The sequence below is a fragment of the Diospyros lotus genome, chromosome 2, assembly GCF_014633365.1.
Source record: "Diospyros lotus cultivar Yz01 chromosome 2, ASM1463336v1, whole genome shotgun sequence".
NCBI lineage: Eukaryota > Viridiplantae > Streptophyta > Magnoliopsida > Ericales > Ebenaceae > Diospyros > Diospyros lotus.
In genome coordinates, this window is record NC_068339.1 from 7565044 (window position 1) to 7585975 (window position 20932).

At 30.4% G+C, this 20932-nt stretch overlaps 2 protein-coding genes across 2 annotated transcripts; one reads left to right on the forward strand and one right to left on the reverse strand.

Annotated features, from left to right (window-relative positions):
- Positions 1 to 535: 535 nt before the first annotated feature.
- LOC127793985 (protein BUNDLE SHEATH DEFECTIVE 2, chloroplastic-like) lies at positions 536 to 13861 on the reverse strand. Its single transcript, XM_052324825.1, has 5 exons — positions 13598 to 13861; positions 13304 to 13404; positions 13068 to 13131; positions 2722 to 2818; positions 536 to 843 (listed from the first exon to the last, which is right to left on the reverse strand). Exons 1-5 carry the CDS (start codon positions 13653 to 13655, stop codon positions 765 to 767), a joined length of 399 nt encoding a protein of 132 aa, XP_052180785.1. The 5' UTR covers positions 13656 to 13861; the 3' UTR covers positions 536 to 764.
- Positions 13862 to 14822: 961 nt separating this feature from the next.
- LOC127793716 (uncharacterized) lies at positions 14823 to 20398 on the forward strand. Its single transcript, XM_052324406.1, has 9 exons — positions 14823 to 14950; positions 15101 to 15228; positions 15390 to 15459; positions 15841 to 15923; positions 16154 to 16192; positions 18338 to 18408; positions 18482 to 18596; positions 18890 to 19022; positions 20040 to 20398. Exons 1-8 carry the CDS (start codon positions 14905 to 14907, stop codon positions 18962 to 18964), a joined length of 627 nt encoding a protein of 208 aa, XP_052180366.1. The 5' UTR covers positions 14823 to 14904; the 3' UTR covers positions 18965 to 19022; positions 20040 to 20398.
- Positions 20399 to 20932: the final 534 nt, after the last annotated feature.

Here is a 20932-nt window from a genome sequence, read left to right on the forward strand (position 1 = left end):
GGGTTTAGGTTCAGATGCACCTATAACTAACTCGACCTTGATCGCATCTAATTTTTACAACACATAGCTGAACGACTTATCATAGAAATAATTGGCATCGGGAATATAGTTTGGTGGTCTTGGCGATCTCATTTGGAGTCTGCTTCATTATGGTCAGAGTGTTGCTCTGGGATCGAAATCGAAGTCCATTATATTTCTTGATTTAACTCATTTACCGTGGAGCCAGTAGATAAGAATGTTCTGATGAGGCGTTATTTCAAAAAAAAAAATAATAATAATTGGAATTGGTTTAGTTCCGTTGTTAGTTCTATTGAAAGGTGATGGATTTGTCGGTACATTGAGTGCGCCTGTAGCTGAGAGGATAGAGCGTCTGTTTCCTACGCAGAAAGTCGTAGGTTCTACCCCTACCTGGCGCGATGTTTTGATTGATGTTATATATTTTTCTTGTTTTATTATTATGCCCGAACAGGAACAGCCAAAGAATTAGCTCAGTCGCATGGCATCTCTGATTAAGCGAAGGGCAAAAGACGAGATCAATCACAATCACCCCGCTTGAAAAGTTTACAACAATAATGAATAATCTCAGTAAATCCACTTTCCTTGAGAAGTTTATGATTTTCTGGGGAAAAAGGAGAGCATGGCTGAGAAATGGCATCGCCAATAAACACAAACCACCAAAGATTTTCTGGGAAAATCAAATCACCTGCTACAAACAATTGTTCTAAATGCCAGGATGACTAAAAGATACCCAACTTCTACGGGCCTCAATCGTTGAAGGTGCTCATGAATCCACCAACAAAGCCAGCTCCATTACAATTTCCACACAGAATATCCTTTTTACCTCTGCAAAGCAGGCAAAAAGAGAACAGAAAATGAAAATGATATCATCATTTGCTTGGTTCATTCCAAATATTGACTAGGACTCCAGAAAGGAGGAAGGAGAAAAAGGAGTGATGAAAGCAACACCAAAGGAGAAGAAATAAGGAGAGGAAAATAAACAACAATCTTTATCTTCGATAATCACTCATCCAATTCTGGGTATCCCTACATTTGTGAGATACTTGTACACATGTAAATCCCTACGAACTAGGAAACCAAATTAAAGAAAGAAACAAAAACATGAAATTTCTAATCCTCCCAAGTTCCAAAGATATAAAATCCCATATAACTATGGAATTAGCACACCCGATCTCTTATCACAGCCTCCCAAAGTTCATTGAGATACCGTACTTGGATGCATATATTGTTTTCTTCTTCATTAACATAGACGAAGTTTTATTGCAGTTATTGTGGAGATCCAATGGTCCATCAAATATTCCAATGACAACCTAAACTAGGAGGAAGAGCCCTTGAGGCAAGTAATTTAGAATTGATCAGACCAATCAATTCTACAGCTTCAAAAAGGATAATTTGAAAAGGTTCACAAAACAATTAGGAAAAAAAAAGGTTCCATAAAACAGAACAATGAGTTAAATGGGACATCATCTTTAGTCTAAGCCTGTTTTCTCCTAAGGGGTGTTTGTTAATCAAGATAAGAGAGAGAAAAGATTAGATATGGGAAGCATTTTGAATGTTTGGTCTTTCCAACGTGTTTGTTAAGCTTATCGGACCATTTCTGAAAAAGCTCTCACGTGATCTCTTATCTCTCCCTTTCAAGATAAATTTATCCGACCTCCCCCCTCGGATAAATTTATCCGATTCTTTCAAGATAAGGATCAATTACTTATATGCCCCTTGTAGAATAGTTAATGCCATTTAATGCATTTTACAAATTTAAATTTATTAAAAAAACTTATTTATTTAAGTCTTATAATTAATATTATTTAATATATTTTTAAATTATTATATGTTTTGACAATTTTTAAAATTTAAATGACATTATTCATTTCATTGATTTTTAAAATTTAAATTTCTCTCTCTATATATTTTATTAACTAATATAATTCCTTTCACCAATTTTTAAATTATTTTATTTAATTTTATATTTTATTATCTATTTTGAAAATATGTTTTGGCCATTTTTAATTATCTAGGTGGAATTATTGTAATTCTAACAATAATTATTTCTATTTTTCAACTCTTTTAGATTTATTTTTGAACATGAATTTAAAAAATAATTTTTTTTAATTTTAATTTTTATTTTGTTGACAATTCATATTAATCATAAAATACTATTTTAATCATAAATTTGGTAATAGGGATATTTTGGTAAAAAAAACTTTTATCTTGGTACTTGTTATATGCATTAACAAACACATAAAAAGAAAAAAAAATATAATTATCAATGAATTCTAAAAAATTTAATAAACACTCTGATAGAAATTTTAGAATGTTTTTCAGCCTTATCTTGATCATTTCATATATTGATCCGGAATGCATTTCAACATTATCTTTATACTTCTTATCTTGTTCATTTTAACAAACTCTCCCTAAATAGAACATGGGAATTCAAACTTGAGATGGTGTGTACTTTCAGCAATTTTGATCAGTTCCTCCAATATTTTAGATGATATCATTTTAACTCAGCATTGCCAAAAAAGCCCCGAGTCAAAAGTATACATATACATAAATATTTATATATATAAAAATTCAAATAAAAAAAATCAAATCTCAAAAAACCTGAACTAGAAATGAGAATGAAAAGATAAAGCCAATTGTTTTTAAGTCATAATAAGTTGCTCCGGCCACAGAGAGAGAGAGAGAGAGAGAGAGAGAGAGAACCTGCACAGCCAGCATAATTCACCAGCTTTAAACCGCCCATTGAAGTGATCTACAGAGTTAACCCCGCTGCCTTGGCATTGTGAACATAATACTGCACCTGATCGTTGGAAAGGACAAGAAACACTTAGAGCTAACATTCCACAAACTGATATATTTCTTAACAATGAAAATCATCCAAGCAACCAGTTGAGACAGTGGATATGCAAGAATGATCATAATTCTTCTTGCAAGGTATCATAACATTTAGATTTGTTCTTGATGTACCGGTTGTTACATATAGTCGTAGTGATGTTCATTTAGAACCTGTTTATAAGAAGTACACATGATAGAGAAATGAAGTGGAACAAATACAACTATACAATGCGGAAGCATTACCAGAATGAGGAACAATGGCAGCAAAGCATATAATAAAACTTGCCCTTAAGTGAATAGTGACACTTAAAAAATTAAACCCAATCTTTCTGAGCAGGCATAATATGTTTCTTCCAAAAGCAGAACAGAAAATATATATATATATATATATATAATTAAAGGCCTCCACATTTACAGAAAACATTTTCAGTTTTCATCTCCAATTTTCCTTTACCATAACAAAATTTGGAAAACACATTCAATTGTTGTACAAAAAACTATTTTCTTATCTTCAAAGTTGAAAAAAATGTCCACAATAATTATGCTAAACATGTGTTCAATCGTTATACAATACAATATTCTGTTATTTATAATATTATTATACTATTAGTAACTATACTATTACAACCTATCAAGCCTTATTCCCACTAGGAAGATTCCCCTTGATAGATTCTAGCTCGTCAAATAATTTTAATTATAATAATGTTATAAAATAATAATTATATTATCATTGTCAAAAACTTAATACTAATAATGATAATATTCTAATCTTAATGATAGTAACTTATTGGTAATATTATTATTAAAATACTGAATAAATTACTTTGATAATATTATAAGATTAATATTAATACAATGTTCCTTATATTTGCTAAAATATTAGAAATATCAGCAATATTTATATTATAGATAGTAAAATTATTAACAGCAATAACATTAGTATTATAAAATTTCTAAATTGTAGAAAGGATTAAAATTTATAATCAATATCATTATTGATTATTGTAACCCTTTCAGTGACACGTTTGAGTCAAGTGAAAAATGAGCTAGAGTTTTTGCATCAAATGCTCAAATAAAAATGCTAGACTTTAGTCCCACATTTTGTCCAGAATTCATGATGTTTGATTCAATAAATTTTACACTAGTTTCAGGTTTACCTAAGGCATCAATGCTCGAATAGTGACTCAGGATTTGATCATATAATATGAAAACTTTGACAGAAAAATCTATAAAGGTGGCGGATGTGATTATTAAAAGAAAAATCAATATATTACCTCCAAGAGATGAAACAGGTTGATAAAAAGGTTAAAATGCTTGTTGAGTCAAGTTATAAACTTTGGTACTCAAAGAACAATATAAGAAAGAAATGGAGTGGGATTATTATAGATAACAATTTGAAAAATTAAGAAGTTGAGAGAAGATTATTGTGGTAAAAATTATTTTCAGAGAAGACACCGTACTAGGGTCGCAAATAAGTCGAGCCATTTGTGAGCAGTTCGGTGTTCAACTTGACAAAAAGCTCATTTGAGTTCGTTCGTTAAAGTAAATGAGCTGAACTTGAGCCTAACTATGAATCTCAATTTGTAAACGAGCTGATCTTGAGCTTAGTAAAGCTCAACTCGTTAAAACTCGCGAACATGTTCGATTCAAACCTCGTGAATACTAATAAATTCGATTAGAGACTCGCAAATATGGTCGATTAAAAGTTTGTGAACAGCTCGTGAATAAACTTGTTTATAAATACATTAATACATTTATTTATAATTTTATAAATATATTATTTAACATAAAGTTATCAAATTTTAAATTATTATAATAATAATACAATTAAATTGAATATGTTTAAAATTATTATATTTATTAATTTAATCATTTAACATAGTATAATATACATATATAAGATAAAGTAAAATAGCAAATTAGGTTTAAGTAAAATAATAGGTTCTGGTGAGTCCAAGCTTATTAGCGAGCCTACACTCGAGCTCGAGCCGAAGCTCGACTCGTCAACCTTTTCAAGAGCTGAGCCTAAGCCACGCTCAAGCTTGGTTCACATGAATCGAGCTCGAGCTCGAGCCAAGATTTAAGGATCGAGTCAAGCTCGAGCCTAGAAACTAGCTCGAGAGCCAAGCTTAAGCTTAGCAAAGCTTGGTTCGACTCGATCCGATTGCAACCCTACACCCTAAATCTTATCAATACATATGCAACACAAGTCTAACTAAGAGAAAAGAAGGCAAAATTAAGAAGATTTAGAATGGTAAGGGAGAGATCATTATAGGACGTGATTTGTATGGTCCTACAATCAAAGGATGGGCATAAATATATGCATGGAGATCATGCTTTGAAGAAACAAATAAAGAAAAAACATATATATTTTCGTTTACACCATGGAAATGATCTTATCATAACTAATATTAGTTTCACCATCAATAAAAAAAAAAAAAAAAAAAAAGCTAATATTAGTTTTAAGAAGTGGGATGAATATCTGATCATTTATAAAATCGATTTATCAACTACCCAGATAGACTTCTTTCTTATGAAGCAAAAGGATTGTTGTGTTGTAAAGATTGTAAAGATGTACTAAGAGAGTGCCTAACCATTTATGCTTCTAGTGTCCTTGATTTTCATGTTAGAAAAAAAAGGAGGAAAGATGATAAAAAGAGAATCCCAAGAATTAAATAGTACAATCTATATCTATATCTATATATTATAACAAAACAGTCGCCAAATCATTTTTTCGCCTATTTTCAGTTTCTGTTTTGATATTTTATTATGTTTTGTTTATTTTTTTCTTACCCGAAATAGAATTTTTGTAAATTATTAATTAAGCCTAGATTTGTGAAAAATATGTAGTTCTTGGAATTTGTAGATAATGTTTTTTAGCTAAAAAGTGCTTGGAGAATGTGTAAGCATGGTATATGAAAAGACAAGGTATAATCTATATTATTAATTCTTAAATATTAATATAAAATTTTAATTAAAATAAATTACAAAAAAATAAAACTTTTTTAAATCGAGAGAAATTTTGAGATATCAAGTATTACCATCGAATACTGACTGCCAAGTAAAAATTTTTTAAAACTAAATTTAATTTTTTATTTTATTTTTCATAATTTATCTCTCATTCTTTCTTAATAAAGCCACCACTACTTACTCTAAAACCCTTAATTAGTTTCAAAATCATGCAAAAAAAAGTACAAATCTTATATATGTTTATGTTATTACTTAATTTTAAAAAATAATTAGTTGGTAGGTTATGTTAAATTAGTTATTTAGGAAAAATTTAATTATTTTAAATAAGTCATTTAAGTTATTTTGACAAAATTAATATTTTGTATAGGCTATTTATATTTATTATATGTTGTCATATTTCTTTTAAAAAATTTATTATGTTTTATATTTTTATTATTGATAGCAGAAATATGTGAAGTCATATATGGATAATTAATTTTGAAATTTTGATTATTATCATTTATATAATTAATTGATTATTTAAATTATTTTTATTTTTTATATATAGTTTAATTAAATTAATTTTTTTATAATTTTAAATGTTATAATTTTATATATAACTTAAATATTATAATTTTATTTTTTAATTTTATTTTTTTAATTACTTTCTTAAAAATTGACATGTCTTGAATGTGGTAATTGATTGTCAAGAGGAATATGTAAAGTATGTATGGATAATCAATTTCAAAAATTTATTATTGTCATTTATATAATTAATTAATTTAAATTTATTTTTTAAAATTTTAAATGTTATAATTTTATTTTTTTAACTTTATTTTTTTATTACTTTCTTAAAAATTTGATCGTCTTGAATGTGGTAATTGATTAGCAGGAGAAATTTGTGAAGTCATGTATTGATAATCAATTTCAAAATTTGATTATTATAATTTATATAATTAATTAATTATTTAAATTATCTTTATTTTATATATAGTTTAATTAATTTGAATTTATTTTATTATAATTTTAAATGTTATTGTTTTATATAATTTTATAGTTTAATTAATTTAATTTAATTTTTTTAAAATTTTAAATGTTATAATTTTATATATAAATTAATTGATTATTATCATTTATTTAATTAGTTTAATCGTGCTTTTGGTTTTCAATCAATTAATTTTAATTGTATTTCTGGTTTGTTGTGAACAAGTTTTGTGTAACAACTTAATTTTTTGAAAATCGTCCAAGCATTAAGTTTTTCAGTTAATAGTTATTTTTAACTTTATTTTTTTGTTATTTTCAAAAAAATTTGACCTATCTTAAATGTGGTAATTAATTATGAGAGAGAAGATGTGAGGATAATTAATTTTGAAATTTTGATTATTATAATTTATATAATTAATTATTTATTTAAATTATTTTTACTTTATATATCATTTAATTAATTTAAATTTATTTTTTAAATAAGTCATTTAAGTTATTTTAACAAAATTAATATTTTGTATAGGCTATTTATATTTATCATATGTTCTCATATTTCTTTTAAAAAAATTATTATGTTTTATATTTTTATTATCGGTAGGAAAAATATGTGAAGTCAGATATGGATAATTAATTTTAAAATTTTGATTATTATCATTTATATAATTAATTGATTATTTAAATTATCTTTATTTTTTATTTATATAGTTTAATTCACTTAAATTTATTTTTTATAATTTTAAATATTATAATTTTATATATAGCTTAAATATTATAATTTTATTTTTTAACTTTTTTTTTGTTACTTTCTTAAAAATTTGACTTGTCTTAAATGTAATAATTGATTGCAAACATGTATAGATAATCAATATGTAAAGTCATCTCAATGTGAACAGATTTTGTCTAACAGCTTAATTTTTAAGAAGTCATCCTAACATTAAGTTTTTCAATTAATAGTTATTTTTTAACTTTTTTTTTTATTACTTTCTAAAATTTTTGACTTATCTTGAATGTGGTAATTAATTGTTAGGAAGAGGATGTGAAATCATATATAGATAATCAATTTTGAAAATTTGATTATTATAATTTATATAATTAATTGATTATTTAAATTATTTTTATTTTTATATATAATTTAATTAATTTAAATTTATTTTTTTATAATTTTATATATAACTTAAATGTTATAATTTTATTTTTTACTTTTTTTATTGATTTTTTAAAATTTGACATGTTTTGAATATAATAATTGATTATCAGGAGGAATATGTGAAATCATGTATAGATAATCAATTTTAAAAATTTGATTATTATCATTTATGTAATTAATTATTTATTTAAATTATCTTTATTTTATATATAGTTTAATTAATTTAAATTTATTTTTTTATAATTTTAAATATTATAATTTTATATATAACTAAATGTTATAATTTTATTTTCTAACATTATTTTTTTTGTTGCTTTCTTAAAATTTTGACCTATCTTGAATGTGGTAATTGATTGACATGAGGAATATGTGAAGTCATATATAATAATCAACTTTGAAAATTTGATTATTATCATTTATATAATTAATTGATTATTTAAATTATCTTTATTTTATATATAGCTTAATTAATTTATATTTATTTTTTATAATTTTAAATGTTATAATTTTATATATAACTTAAATGTTATAATTTTATTTTTTAACTTTATTTGCAAACGTAGTGAATTTTTTAGTGTGATGGAAGTTGGTAATTAACCCTAATTTGATCTCTAAGTGCACGTGTATGCTAGAAGCAAGTCATGTTAGTATAGTGTTTAATGTTTGCAATGTGTTAAGAATGACTATGTGCTAAAACATGTTCTAACGTGTTATGTCCATCTTTCTCAATAGCAAAAGTCTAATCTTTATTGAAATATTGAAAATACCAAAATTGATGAGAAAAAATGTGCTTCATCAATTTTCATAATTTAATGTTTATATTTGTAAAATAAGTTTGGGAGTTCCTAATATGTATGATGTAAGATGTATGATGTAAGTACTAATTAATGACATTATATTCTAGATTTTTTCATCTAATGATGATGTTACTACGTCACTGAAGTCGGGTCGTGAGTTATAGATACATTGAAAAACTATGAAAGGTGTTTTACCAAAAAGACTCTCCTTGGCGATTTGTTGACTAATGCAACTAAGAAGATTCAATCGATGATCAAGAAAGAGAATAACTGAAAAAAGTTTATTTGATTGATTTCGGATTATAATTTTTTTATTATTATAACCTATTCCTATAAAACTTTTGAGGTTGTTTTGTTAATTGCTACTGAATTTTAATATTGACTTTTGTTATAATTTCTTATGCAAGGTAAACTTGGTTTACTGATTTTTTATTTCTAAATATTTTGGTTGTTGCTGGATTTATATCTAGACAATTTGTTTGATCTACATGTTTTTTTGTTTTCTTTCATTATTTAATTTTTTTCTTTTTTTTTAGTGATTCACACTTATGTATTTGCTCATTTTTTATGTTCTTCACTTCTATTTATTTGTATAATTTTTTTAGTCCACTAATTTATAGTGGGTGTCTAACATTCCTAAGTACATTCTTACCTGCATTTTTTTTTTTCAATGCACAAATTATTCTTTTCAATGTATTGCTCAAGAATTTATCATAATTTAGCTATAGTTTAATAACATGCATAATATTGAAATAATAACAAATGAAAAACATCTTCAATCGAATAATTAATAAAACAGATCGAGAAATTATCATTTATACTGAGTAATCAATTACTTTACTAATAAGAATTCAGAATAAGACATGCCACATTTTTAGTGTTTCATGCATCAAAGTGAAAATATTGTGTTAGAAATGGTAGACGTTAACCTCACTTTAACGAGTCACGAATACTATAGACGTTGGATATAATCTTTTGTTAAATACACACATATGTGTTAGTAGAAAGATTATAATAAAAGCATAAAAAAGGTCAGAAAATAAAAAAAGGTCAGACAAAAAAGGACATACATATTTCAGAATAATTGAATAACTAATTTTGTTGTATGTTTATTTATTTCTCACGATCGTAACATGATTATTTTGTTTATTTTTTACTTCTTTATTATGATTTTCATTTGTTATAACTATTAATTATGTAACTTCTACTTTAATGATTATATTTTTTCTTGCGATATTCGTGCATTGTATAGGTGATGCACTAGTTTGAAAAACAAAAGGCAAGTTATTTTTAAGGAAAAATGTGTGGTGAAAGAGATTTAGACTGTAGAATGTAACACTAATCCATGTAGAATAAGATAACTACTATAATTCAAAAGACGACAGATTGTTCTAGAAAAGCTGAAGATAAAAATCCAAACCCAAGAGGAGTCATAGTAGTGGAGTGAAGAGGTAAAATAAAAATTTATACACCGCACACCCCTGACAGCTGAGGCTTCATGGAAAAACAAGGAATACCCCTCATATTTCAAAAATTATACTAACCACCCCTGCGTCTAACAGACATTATGAATAAGTACAGTCACCATTTTGACCTTTAAATAAAATATTTATACTGTTAACTTTGATTTTCCTTTCTCTCATCACATGCACAAATCAATCACCGTACGTTTGTAAATCCACTGACAAATACATACCTTGCGTGTAAAGAATTTGAAACAATATAGAGGCTGGGGGGGAGAGTAATATATATTTCAATTTTTAATTGAAAAAATCAAAATTATTACCAATATACAAAAATACTCTGGAATTTAGCTTATTTACAAACATGCCACTAACTATAAAAACTTTTTCTTTAAGAAAATTAGGATTCGTTTCGCCCTAGCTTTAGATTTAGTCAGCACAAACAATCTTATTCTCTAGCTTTCAAGGCAGTTCACGGTCAATACCACATTACAGTTTGTATAGGTCCTCTTCTCCTCTCTCCTTTTAAGCATACCCCACAGGGATTTGCATATGGCCTTACCTTAATTACCCAAATTATTTGTTGTATTAATTTATTCTCATCAAAGTACAGGGGTAAAATGTTTCTACTGTTTACTTGATCTAATTCTCATAAGCCATTAACTTCTCAACCCTGTATCTTATCATCGTGTTTGGGTTGTATGTCATTCATCATGGATAAGGGCACAACAGATACTGTTAGTCTCGAGGGCACAACCCATGATTTTTATGACAACAAAACTTATGTTATTTGACAATCTGCTTGAGTAAGCTTTTCAAGAATATCAAATGGACAGGTATCTTAAAACTCAAGTAGGACTAAAAGGTTAAAGCCTATTCCATGCTGGAAAAAAGAGTAGGAATCAGAATTTTAAGGTTCAATTTGAATGAGGCTTGATAGTTGCTGGATATGAAGCATCAAACGACGTCGTCCCTCTTAGCTGGATTGGAGGGCCACGTGCTGCAACCGTAGCTTGCCAATTGGCAGCTGCTGGATGGAAGCACGTGGCAACCATCCGCAGCCTCAGCTGGTGCCCGGTTGATTTCTCTCATGCCCGATCTTATTCCCTGCTATTTCTGTTGGAATAATCAATCGTGCTTGCACGATTGAATCTCAGCCATCCTTCAGTGCTTTATGAGAGTCAATCCCAGCCATTCCTTATAGCTTTTAATCTCACCTCGGGATGCGTTCAAATCAGACGAAAATCGGGAAAAATGTGAGAAGAAGGAAAGGAAGAAGAAAAATGAGGGTTTTGTTTTCGGCTGTTGGCTCTCGCCCTCGGGCTAGGGTTTTCTTTCCTGGTTTGCTCTCTGTTTCTTTTCTTCTGTAAATACTTTGTATAGAGCATGTTATATGGTTCGATTAGGTTGCCTTTTAATCTGTATTAAGTGATTTTAAGGGCAAGTTTTGTTTCCTCGAACCATTGTATGTACAGAGAGAGGGGGAGGTTTTACATGTGGGTGTAATCTTGGTTTTTTCATAGTTCAGTGAGCTCTTTTCACCAGAGCTCAACGTGGACGTAGTCTCGGTTTGAGGTGAACCACGGTAAATCCCTCGTGTCTCATTTTTCGCTTTTCGTTTCGTTTCTATTGATGTTTATTTATGTTTCCTATTTTGTCTATCGATAGTCTGAGATTGAAAGTTGTAAAACCCTAAGGTTTCCTATCGGTTTCCAACAATAGTTTTGAAACAACACACATTTCCAAGTCATATCTTTCAAAAGTTGATTGAAATGTGTTGATAAAATGAGCTTTAAATTAGTCTAAATGATTTGATCATAGTTGACACAAGCTCTTTCTTCCCAAGCCGCAACTTCAGAGTTCCACTATTGGAACTCTCTTGTTTTGACAAGAGAAAATGACAACAAGCACAATGAAAGTAGTGAACTAGTGATGACGAGGATCTCGTGCCATTAACCGGGACATACAAGAGATTCATGAAGAAGAGTAAATTGGACAAAATGAAATAAGGCAAGAAAAGAAAGAGAACTAAAAGAAAGAACCTGTAATATGTTATGAATGCAAAAGGCCAGGGCTATCTACTGGTGATCATTATTCTGTTAAAAACTGAATTTTTTAACCGATCCAAAAGGCCAGGGCATATCTATGGGTGATCATTATTCTGTTAAAAACTGGAATTATTGAACTGAACCAAAACTTTTTGGTTAATTTGGTTAGGTTTTTTGGTTAATTTGATTCGGTTCAATTTTAAATCTCCAAAAATTGATTTTTGGTTTTGAGAATTAAAATTTGGTTTTTAACCGAATAGACTGATCCCTAACATATACCATATTTACAAACTGTCATGGGGGTATAAATAACTCCTTTTACTTCACTTATGGTCTGTTCTTTGAAAGACTCACACAGCAGCCGGCAAGGTTTAGGGTCTCTCTGCATCAATCATCTCACTGTACTCTCCCTCAGTCAATGTATGCATGATAAGAAACACAAAATGAGCAAACAACCAGATAAATGGGTTCGAGTCCATCCAAGAAACAATGCTCTCGAACCAAGTTAGAAACAGACTCATCAAAAGGTAGCTATCAAAATGGTCATCTGAAATAGTTGTGTTCTGGCCAGATTGGCTAGCAAGCCCACCGAAACAAATTATGTCTATAGAACAAAATAATATCAAGAATTAGAAGTTAGACCGATCATTATAAAATTTTGGTACTCTTATCCTTTTAGAACTTCACTAAATCAGTAAAGACAACAAATTACATGCTACCTTACAAACAAAACAGTTGGGAGCATATTGATGTAATTGACAATTGCACAGCTTTAAGAAAAATTGACAGAGAGACAGACAGAGATGAGAAAAGTGACTGCACTAACCATTTCCATCACACTTAGCGCAAACTATGCTGTTAGCTTTGGTGCTTTGGTTGCCATTTGTAGACTGTGAAAGCAAGAAGACAGCAATTTTAAACCCGATACTTGGTCTCAGCTAGTCACAAATACTGGCCAAATTCAAAGAGTTGCATTTGACTCAAGTTCAAAATTTGCTTAAGAGGTGAATGAAAATTCAACATGGTGACCCAAAATAAGGCAAAAGACAAAAGAAAACTCACCTTAGCCTCAAATGATTGAAATTTATTGCCATTTCTACATTTCTGAGTCATATAATCGATCCAAATAACCTTTCCAGAAGTAGAATTTCCAGGAATAAGTTCTAAGACCGTAAGATACCCATTGCAAAAAGAACAAACGTTCAATCATTTGAGGAGTATATGAAATGAATCACGAGGAACAAGAGAGGGAAAAATAATAAGAGGCTATTCGCGTAATGTTTATATACATACATGTACAGCAATATATATATATATATATAGAGAGAGAGAGAGAGAGAGAGAGAGAGTAGAGACCTGGCTTGTTGGGAGGCTTGATGGAAGCGAGAGGTGCGAAACAGAACGAGCTGGCCATCTTCTTGAGGAATCTAAAATCTTGCTAAATCGTTAACTGAATGTGAAAATTAATCCACCAATAATCGCAGTACTCCCTGTGGATGAAGGGAGGTTCCGAAGTTTGCTTGCCGTCGGTGCTCGATCGGAAGTAACGAGAAGAATAAAAAATAAAAAGTCGAAGCTGCTGCACCAACGAAGATAAGGTCCGCTCCCCCCACCCCCCTCTCTCTCTCTCTCTATAAAATAGTGAAGAAAAATAATGGAAAAATTACATCCAACACCCTGTTGTATGACAAAAAGACGGGAAACAACCTCAACTTTCTCAAACAGATAAATATCTAATTTGATTTTATTAAATTTGCCTTTTTTTTTTTACGTGTTGAGAAAATAACTGTTAAATTTTTAAAAATATCAAAAATGTTTTCTCACTAGCCTGTCTTCCTCTTTCATTTTCTTTCAAGTCAAATAATTTTTCTATTTCCTCTCACCTCCCCAATAGCCATGATATTTTTCATATCTTTATAATAAAGAAATATTGAGAAAAAAATACATAAAGATAATAATATTTTATTTAATTTTTTAACCATAGAAATTTTTTATTATTTTTCAAAAGTTGACTTTACTTTTTAATTTTTACTTAATCTCGAGTAAGAGTATCTTACTTGACATTAATTTAGTTATATACTTTAACATGTTAATTTTTTAAAATATTAAAATACTTACAAATTTTATGTCTCCCATCTCGTCTATTGATTCATTTATAAAATATAATAAAATTTTATAAAAAATCGTGAGAACAAGCGATGAGAGCCCCACAAGAATATCCAAAGTATAATAAAATTTTAATACTAAATTCAAAATAAATTAAAATATATTATATATTTATCTATTAAAGATAGTCTATGTCTAATAAATTATTTATGTTTAAAATTAATAATTATTTGATATTAAAAATAATAATAAGAATAATAATAAAATAGATGGACCAAATTCATTCTTCCTGTATCCCATCTAATATTCATAATCTTATATAGGATATAATACTTGAATTTAAGATTTTTTTTCCCTTATAATAAGGTACATAGAATGAAAGGAAAAAAGATGGTGGGAATAGTATTCATGGGAGGGCCCATGTGAAAAGAAAAAAAAAAAAAAATGGGAATTAGCGTTAATTCAGCCTTTATCTTCAGCATGAATACTGACCGATCCGTGCCCAGAGAACAAACACATCATCTTGTTTTTGAGAAACCAAATATAGCATCGGTCCAATGGAGAGCGCTCTCTTATCAGCTTCCCGCTTTCTCCCTTCACAAAGTAAGCATTTTCTAATTGATTATATATCTCGTTGATTTTATGATTTCAAGCTGTCAGATAAATTGCAGTTAAAGAAAATGGGTTGTGGAGAGATGAAATTCCATATATTCTGAATATACCGCTGCTCATTTTTTGTGTTACTTCGAGCAGATAGAGAATTGGGTGGAATATTGAGGAATTTCCAGAGCCCATTTTATGGGACATCGATAGCTAAAAGAAGCTTTGCTGGTCGACATGTCAGTGCGCGGAATGCTGGCAGCAGCATAGTAGCCTCAGTGGTTCGTAATATTCGACCCTTTGCAGCCCTACTTATGTTCAAGTGTTGCTTCCATTTTAGTTGACAAACATTATCATGAAATTTTTGTTTTAAATTTCTAAGCTCCATGTCAATGCCCATAATATCGAGCTCATTTTTGGGTATGGTTTTCATGTTTGGCAGCTTGGTAGGGAGGTCAAGAAAGAAACTGTGATCCCTGATCCAGATTACAGGATTCCAATTGTCCTGCTAGGTGGGTATAGAATGCATCCAAAAGTAGAACAATTTGTAGGGTTATTTTACTCGGCCAATGAATTTGTTAAAATATCATTGTCCATTACAATTTTCAATCACCTTATAAACAAGTTCCGGTGCTTTCTGTATTAAACTAGCTTGAGGTTTGGGGTAAAACATCTGATCCAATAAGAACGAGACACATTACGTATGCTTTAGATTTTTCTATCCAAGAGTACTATTCAGATTTGCAATTTGCTTTATGTAGATGATAAGGTGTGATTAAGCACTATCTGATCATCGATATTATCTTATTAGCACAGTGATTTGGTTGAGGAAGTGAAATATGTTGGTTCCTTATCTATTGTCTTTTGTGATGCTGAATTATTATATTGAGCAGGTTTTGCTGGTGGCTTAATTTATACAGAGAATTTACTTCCAGCAGTTCCTGTTGGTCTTCTTGGATTACTACTACTGTTCCAGGTAATGACAAGAATACAATTCTGGTTACTACCATATAGTATGATAGTTCATTTATCAACCTCTCAATTTCTAATAACTCTGATGCTTCTTGTTAACACTAATATGTTTCAAGATGCCAATGGAAATATTCTTGCATGCTCTATTACAGTTTCTTGTCTAATTTTTCACATATTCATGTGAATTGTTTTGCTATTTCTCACTTTTTTGTTCCTATTTTCATCTTGTTTCAGACAACTAGGGTGAGATTTGTCTTTGACAACGAGGCTCTGGTTTGTTCCTCATATCCTCCCAACATATTGAAGTTTTATTTGAATACCTATTCCAAGCTGGACAGATAAATCTATGATTTAACATGTGTTTTACTATCTATCTGCTTCTATTTCATGCACCAAAAATTGGCTTGTTTAAATGGACAGCTTTTTTCTTTTCCTCCTTCCACAATTGTTTTCTTGGTCAACTGGTTTTTGTTTATTTCACAATCCATTCTGTACTTAGGCCTAATAGTAGTTTAGAGTCAAGTGAACACTCCTAGGAGCAATTCATAACATAAAGTGCATTCCATAGTAGTTCTCAAAGCACTCGGTATGTCAAGAAGCCAATATTTGTATGTATCCATTATTATTGCAGTTTTGTATAGAAGAACTTTATCCAAAAGTAGTGTTAAGTGTTTCTTATACACTTTGTAGGTTTATTACTAACATGAGCATATGCAGTATGCATAAAAAAGATAAGAATATGGTCATAATTCCATCAAAGTAGAAGATTTTTCCCCCTTTAGTGAGAACCTAGCCATTATGTATGTGCAAGCATTATCTTTTTTTGTGCACTAGTGGTTCCAAGCATGAAACTTACTTGAATGATCAAAAAGTATATGCAAGTTACCGTTAGTTGTCACTGCAGGGCAGTGATCACCCCTTAGGAAGATAGTAGAATAGCTAGGAAGGAAGAAGAAGAGTTTAGAAGGAAGTAAGGAGAGAAATTCTCATTTAAATTGATCAGTCATTTCTTTCAACAACATTTCCTCTTATTCTCCCCTGATGGAATCTGATAACGGAATTGAGTAACAAGGAAACAACCCCATGTGCACCACTCTCTCCCTTATTACCAAATTACCCTTCATAACCTCATGCACATGCAGGCTAAAATAATCTCTTCTAATCCATCAGTCTAGCTGGTGGCCTTTGCTTCCTCTTGCTACGCCTAAGTTCTTCTGCTCCCATCTCTCCAGTCTCAGATTTCCTCTCAGCATGAACTCCAGCACTAGCAGTTACATGGTCATGTCCTCCCCTCTAGTTGATACTCCTTTTAATCTTCAAATTGGAGTACTGGAAAAGAAAAATCTTTCTGTAGATTCTACATCATTTATGAGCCCAAATACAATGCTTTTTATATGCACAAACATATTGGGACCAAGTTAGTTTCATAATCATTGACATTTTATTAAATATAGATAATTTATGGAATCACAAGTATCTATAGATAAATCAGATATACATGTAATTTGTACATATCTAAGATAAATTAGATATAACTCTGCTAGAATTTTGGAGCAGTCTGTATGTATGGAACAATGTTGTTCCAATATCCTGGAAATTATCATTCCAGTTTTGATACTCATTATTATGGTGCTGGAATTCCCTGGTTATTTGAGTTCACAACTTGCCAGAAGTCCTAGGTGTTAGGATACTCAGCCCAAGGCAATAGTTGCACCCACTGATGGTGATGCTCATAAGCAAAGGCTTGCATGTATATTTCTAGAGTTCTATTTACAAGCTCAGTTTGTCCATCAGTTTGTGGATGGTAAGAAGAGCTAAACTTCAAAGTAGTGCCACTTTCTTTAAATATAGCCTGCCAAAATTTGCTTAAAGAGAATGTGTCTCTTGGAGCTTAGCCACCATGTCAATGAAAAGGTGAGCCATTTTGCTAGCTGTGCCTGTGTAGTGGCAAGATAGGGCTAAACTTCAAAGTTTAGTGATTTAACTAAACTTCAAAGTACTCCAGCCAGGTGTTTTCTTGGCACTGAATCTCTCTGCCACTCCTTACTCTTGTGCATTCTGGTCCAGTGCCCTGCTTCTCTTGACTCTGCTCAACAGCCCTTTCAAAACTTCTTTTCTTTCTCCCTGAAAGAGTGAGGTATCGTTGGACCAATCAATTCAATTGCTATTTATTTTACATTGTTTGCAAACCTGGCAAGCTAAAATTAGAATCCTTCATTATTATCTTTTCTTTGGTTCTCCAGTTGATAGGGAAATACTGTTGTATATCTAACATTTACTTTGGTCCCTTTCAAAGTTATCAGTTGGCTAAAATGCCTTCTTAAGTTTGTTGAACTGTTTTTTCTTTTATGTTTTCAATTCTTGGCTCCAATTAAACTGCATTTGTGCTATATGCATGTCTATACATTTTGGATGCAGGAGGTGAAAATAGGAGACCAACTCAAGGAGTCAGGTGAAAACGTTTTTGTGGGTGGACAAAACCGTTGGAAGTGAGTAGATGCTATATGTTCGTACACATATATCAGGTTAAGATAGCGCATTGACTTGGTATTTGTATTGCAGATACTCTACATTTGTCAACTGGGAGCTTTGGTGGCCAAATTTTCCAATTCTAGTGTATTTTAAGGAGACACAAACGAAGCCTGAAGGACAAATACACTTTTTCCCAGTAATTTTTGTGAGTGTCCTGAAATTGCAAAACCTGAACATTTCAGTGACGTTGTAGTTAATGGTACATGCCTGTCCCCTTCACAAGTATGGCAGGAAGTGATTTGGATTGCTCTTAAAAGGATCAAATCCTCAGAGTGAATAGCAACTTTTATGGTGGGAACCTAGGATTTGGCTGATATCCGGTTATACAAGGAAATGACAAGAGAAAAAAAAAAAAAAATCAAACTTACTAAAGCTATCATTCTTTGACATATTTTTGTCCAAATCATAATTGATCTTGTCTCCTGTTGCTACAAGTAGAATGGGAAGCAGCTATATGATGTTATGGTGGAACGAGCTGGCCCTTCGGAAACTAGCAGCCCAAAGCAGTCATAATCTCACGGCAATGACTACCTGCCATGCCATGTGAGATCAGACATCTCCATATAATGAGGTATGAATCTGGAATTCTGGCGCATTCAAATTTTTAGCTCCTGTTTTGAAAACCTTTAAGTCGCTATTGCCTTCAAGGTAGATACTTTCTGAGTTATGTAGCTTTGGCATCCAAGGCCTCATGAACTTGGTTTTAGTGGTCATTATTGCCACATATTGCATCGAAGACCAAATTTCAGACAACTTCATTTCAGAACTCTTTGATTAGGAGTATGGTTGTTCCATAGATCTCTATTAACTTAGATATTCCACTTCCACATATCAGTTTTCATTCATGCTTTCCTGGGGTGTCACATGCCTATCATCTACCATGATCTACAAACACCTGCTGGAGGTGTGATTACATCAATTCTATTTGCTTTTTATAGTTACACATCTGAACTTATCCAAATAGAATGAAGCCAACACCACCAAGTGGGATTTAAGGCTTATGATGCTGGTGTTGCTGAATTATTTGAATATAGCTATATTGGGCTCTTCTCGGCCCCTTGGATGACTCTTCCTGTACATTAATGTCTTTATGTTATTTTTTCTATGGCCCCATGAGTTAGTGATTCCTAAAATTCAGTCTCTAGTTATTGAATGAATATTCAGAAAACTCTTATTCATCTCTCCCAAACAAAGCTGGAAGCAGCTTTAAATAGCACATGAATACAAGGAGAAACCAACTAAACGTTCGTTACAAAATGTAACAGAAAACAGAAATTCTAACTGTAAAACTAATAACAGTTAAGTATTGTTAACAAACTAAAATCTGTTACTAGTTTTGTTACACATCCACTACAGCCTTGAATTTAGTCATTGTGCTAACAATCTTTCCAGTTGATTTGTAAATAGGAGGAAACCATTCATCATCACTAGAAGGGTTGAGGGAATTGCTCAATTCACACGTGAAGTTAAATAATTCAACAAAAGGGTTAAAAGCATAACACAAGCATGTTAGTTTTTCATTGTTAAAAACACCAGAGAACTCTCTCTCTCTCTCTATTTCTCTGATTTATATGTTTCCCTGTTGCAGGTACAAGAGTCTTCTCTCTGTCACAGGGCTTTCATTTGTACATATATAGAACATGTATTATTTTCAGTGTAGACCAATCTATGCGTTTGAAGAAAACTTGGAACATATGTTTTTATTATGGTGCCGGACTTGTAGGAAGTTTTAGTGCAGCTAAATTGAAGAACAAACAATGAAGTGTATACAAAAAGGTATATTTGTAATAGTTTCGCAGGTCCTCTCATTATTCTCATTGTCCCGTTAGAGATATGTAGTGTGATTTGAAGAACGTCTATGTATATGTATTCTCTTTCAACTTGGTCTTTTGCTTGAGAAAATGGAAACTTACTGAGTATAATTAATTTGATGAGTTTTTTCAGTTACTGGTCTAAAAAGTAGGTACGTTAGTGATTCACGAGTGTATCTACATGTTCCCTCATACAAGAATTCAGTCTGAATATTTTATTTTGAATATAACTCCCTGTTAGGGCTTTCTTGGTAGAATTATGGAATTTCACCCCTTAAACTTGTGAATTGTACAGTGATGACACTAAGCCAGAAAAAATAAATTTAAAGGAAAAGAAAAGAAAAAAGACTTTTCTGGCATTTCGGCATTAAATTTTTATATACCACTAAAATAAATTTTTCAGTTAAGATATAAATATAAAATTTGTCTATTTTCACCAAAATAAAATGACGTGTTTTAAATAAAACTTATACATATTTCTAATACATCACATAAAAACATACTTTAACACCTACAAAACAAGGCTCATAGCCTTCTAAAATCTACACTTCAAGAACTTCCTTTTCTTCAAACTGCTTGTTTCACCTAGAACATAAAAATATTTTAGAGGATGAACTCAAGTTAAAAGATGGACTTTCTAAATGAAAGAACCCCTTAAATTAAAATACTT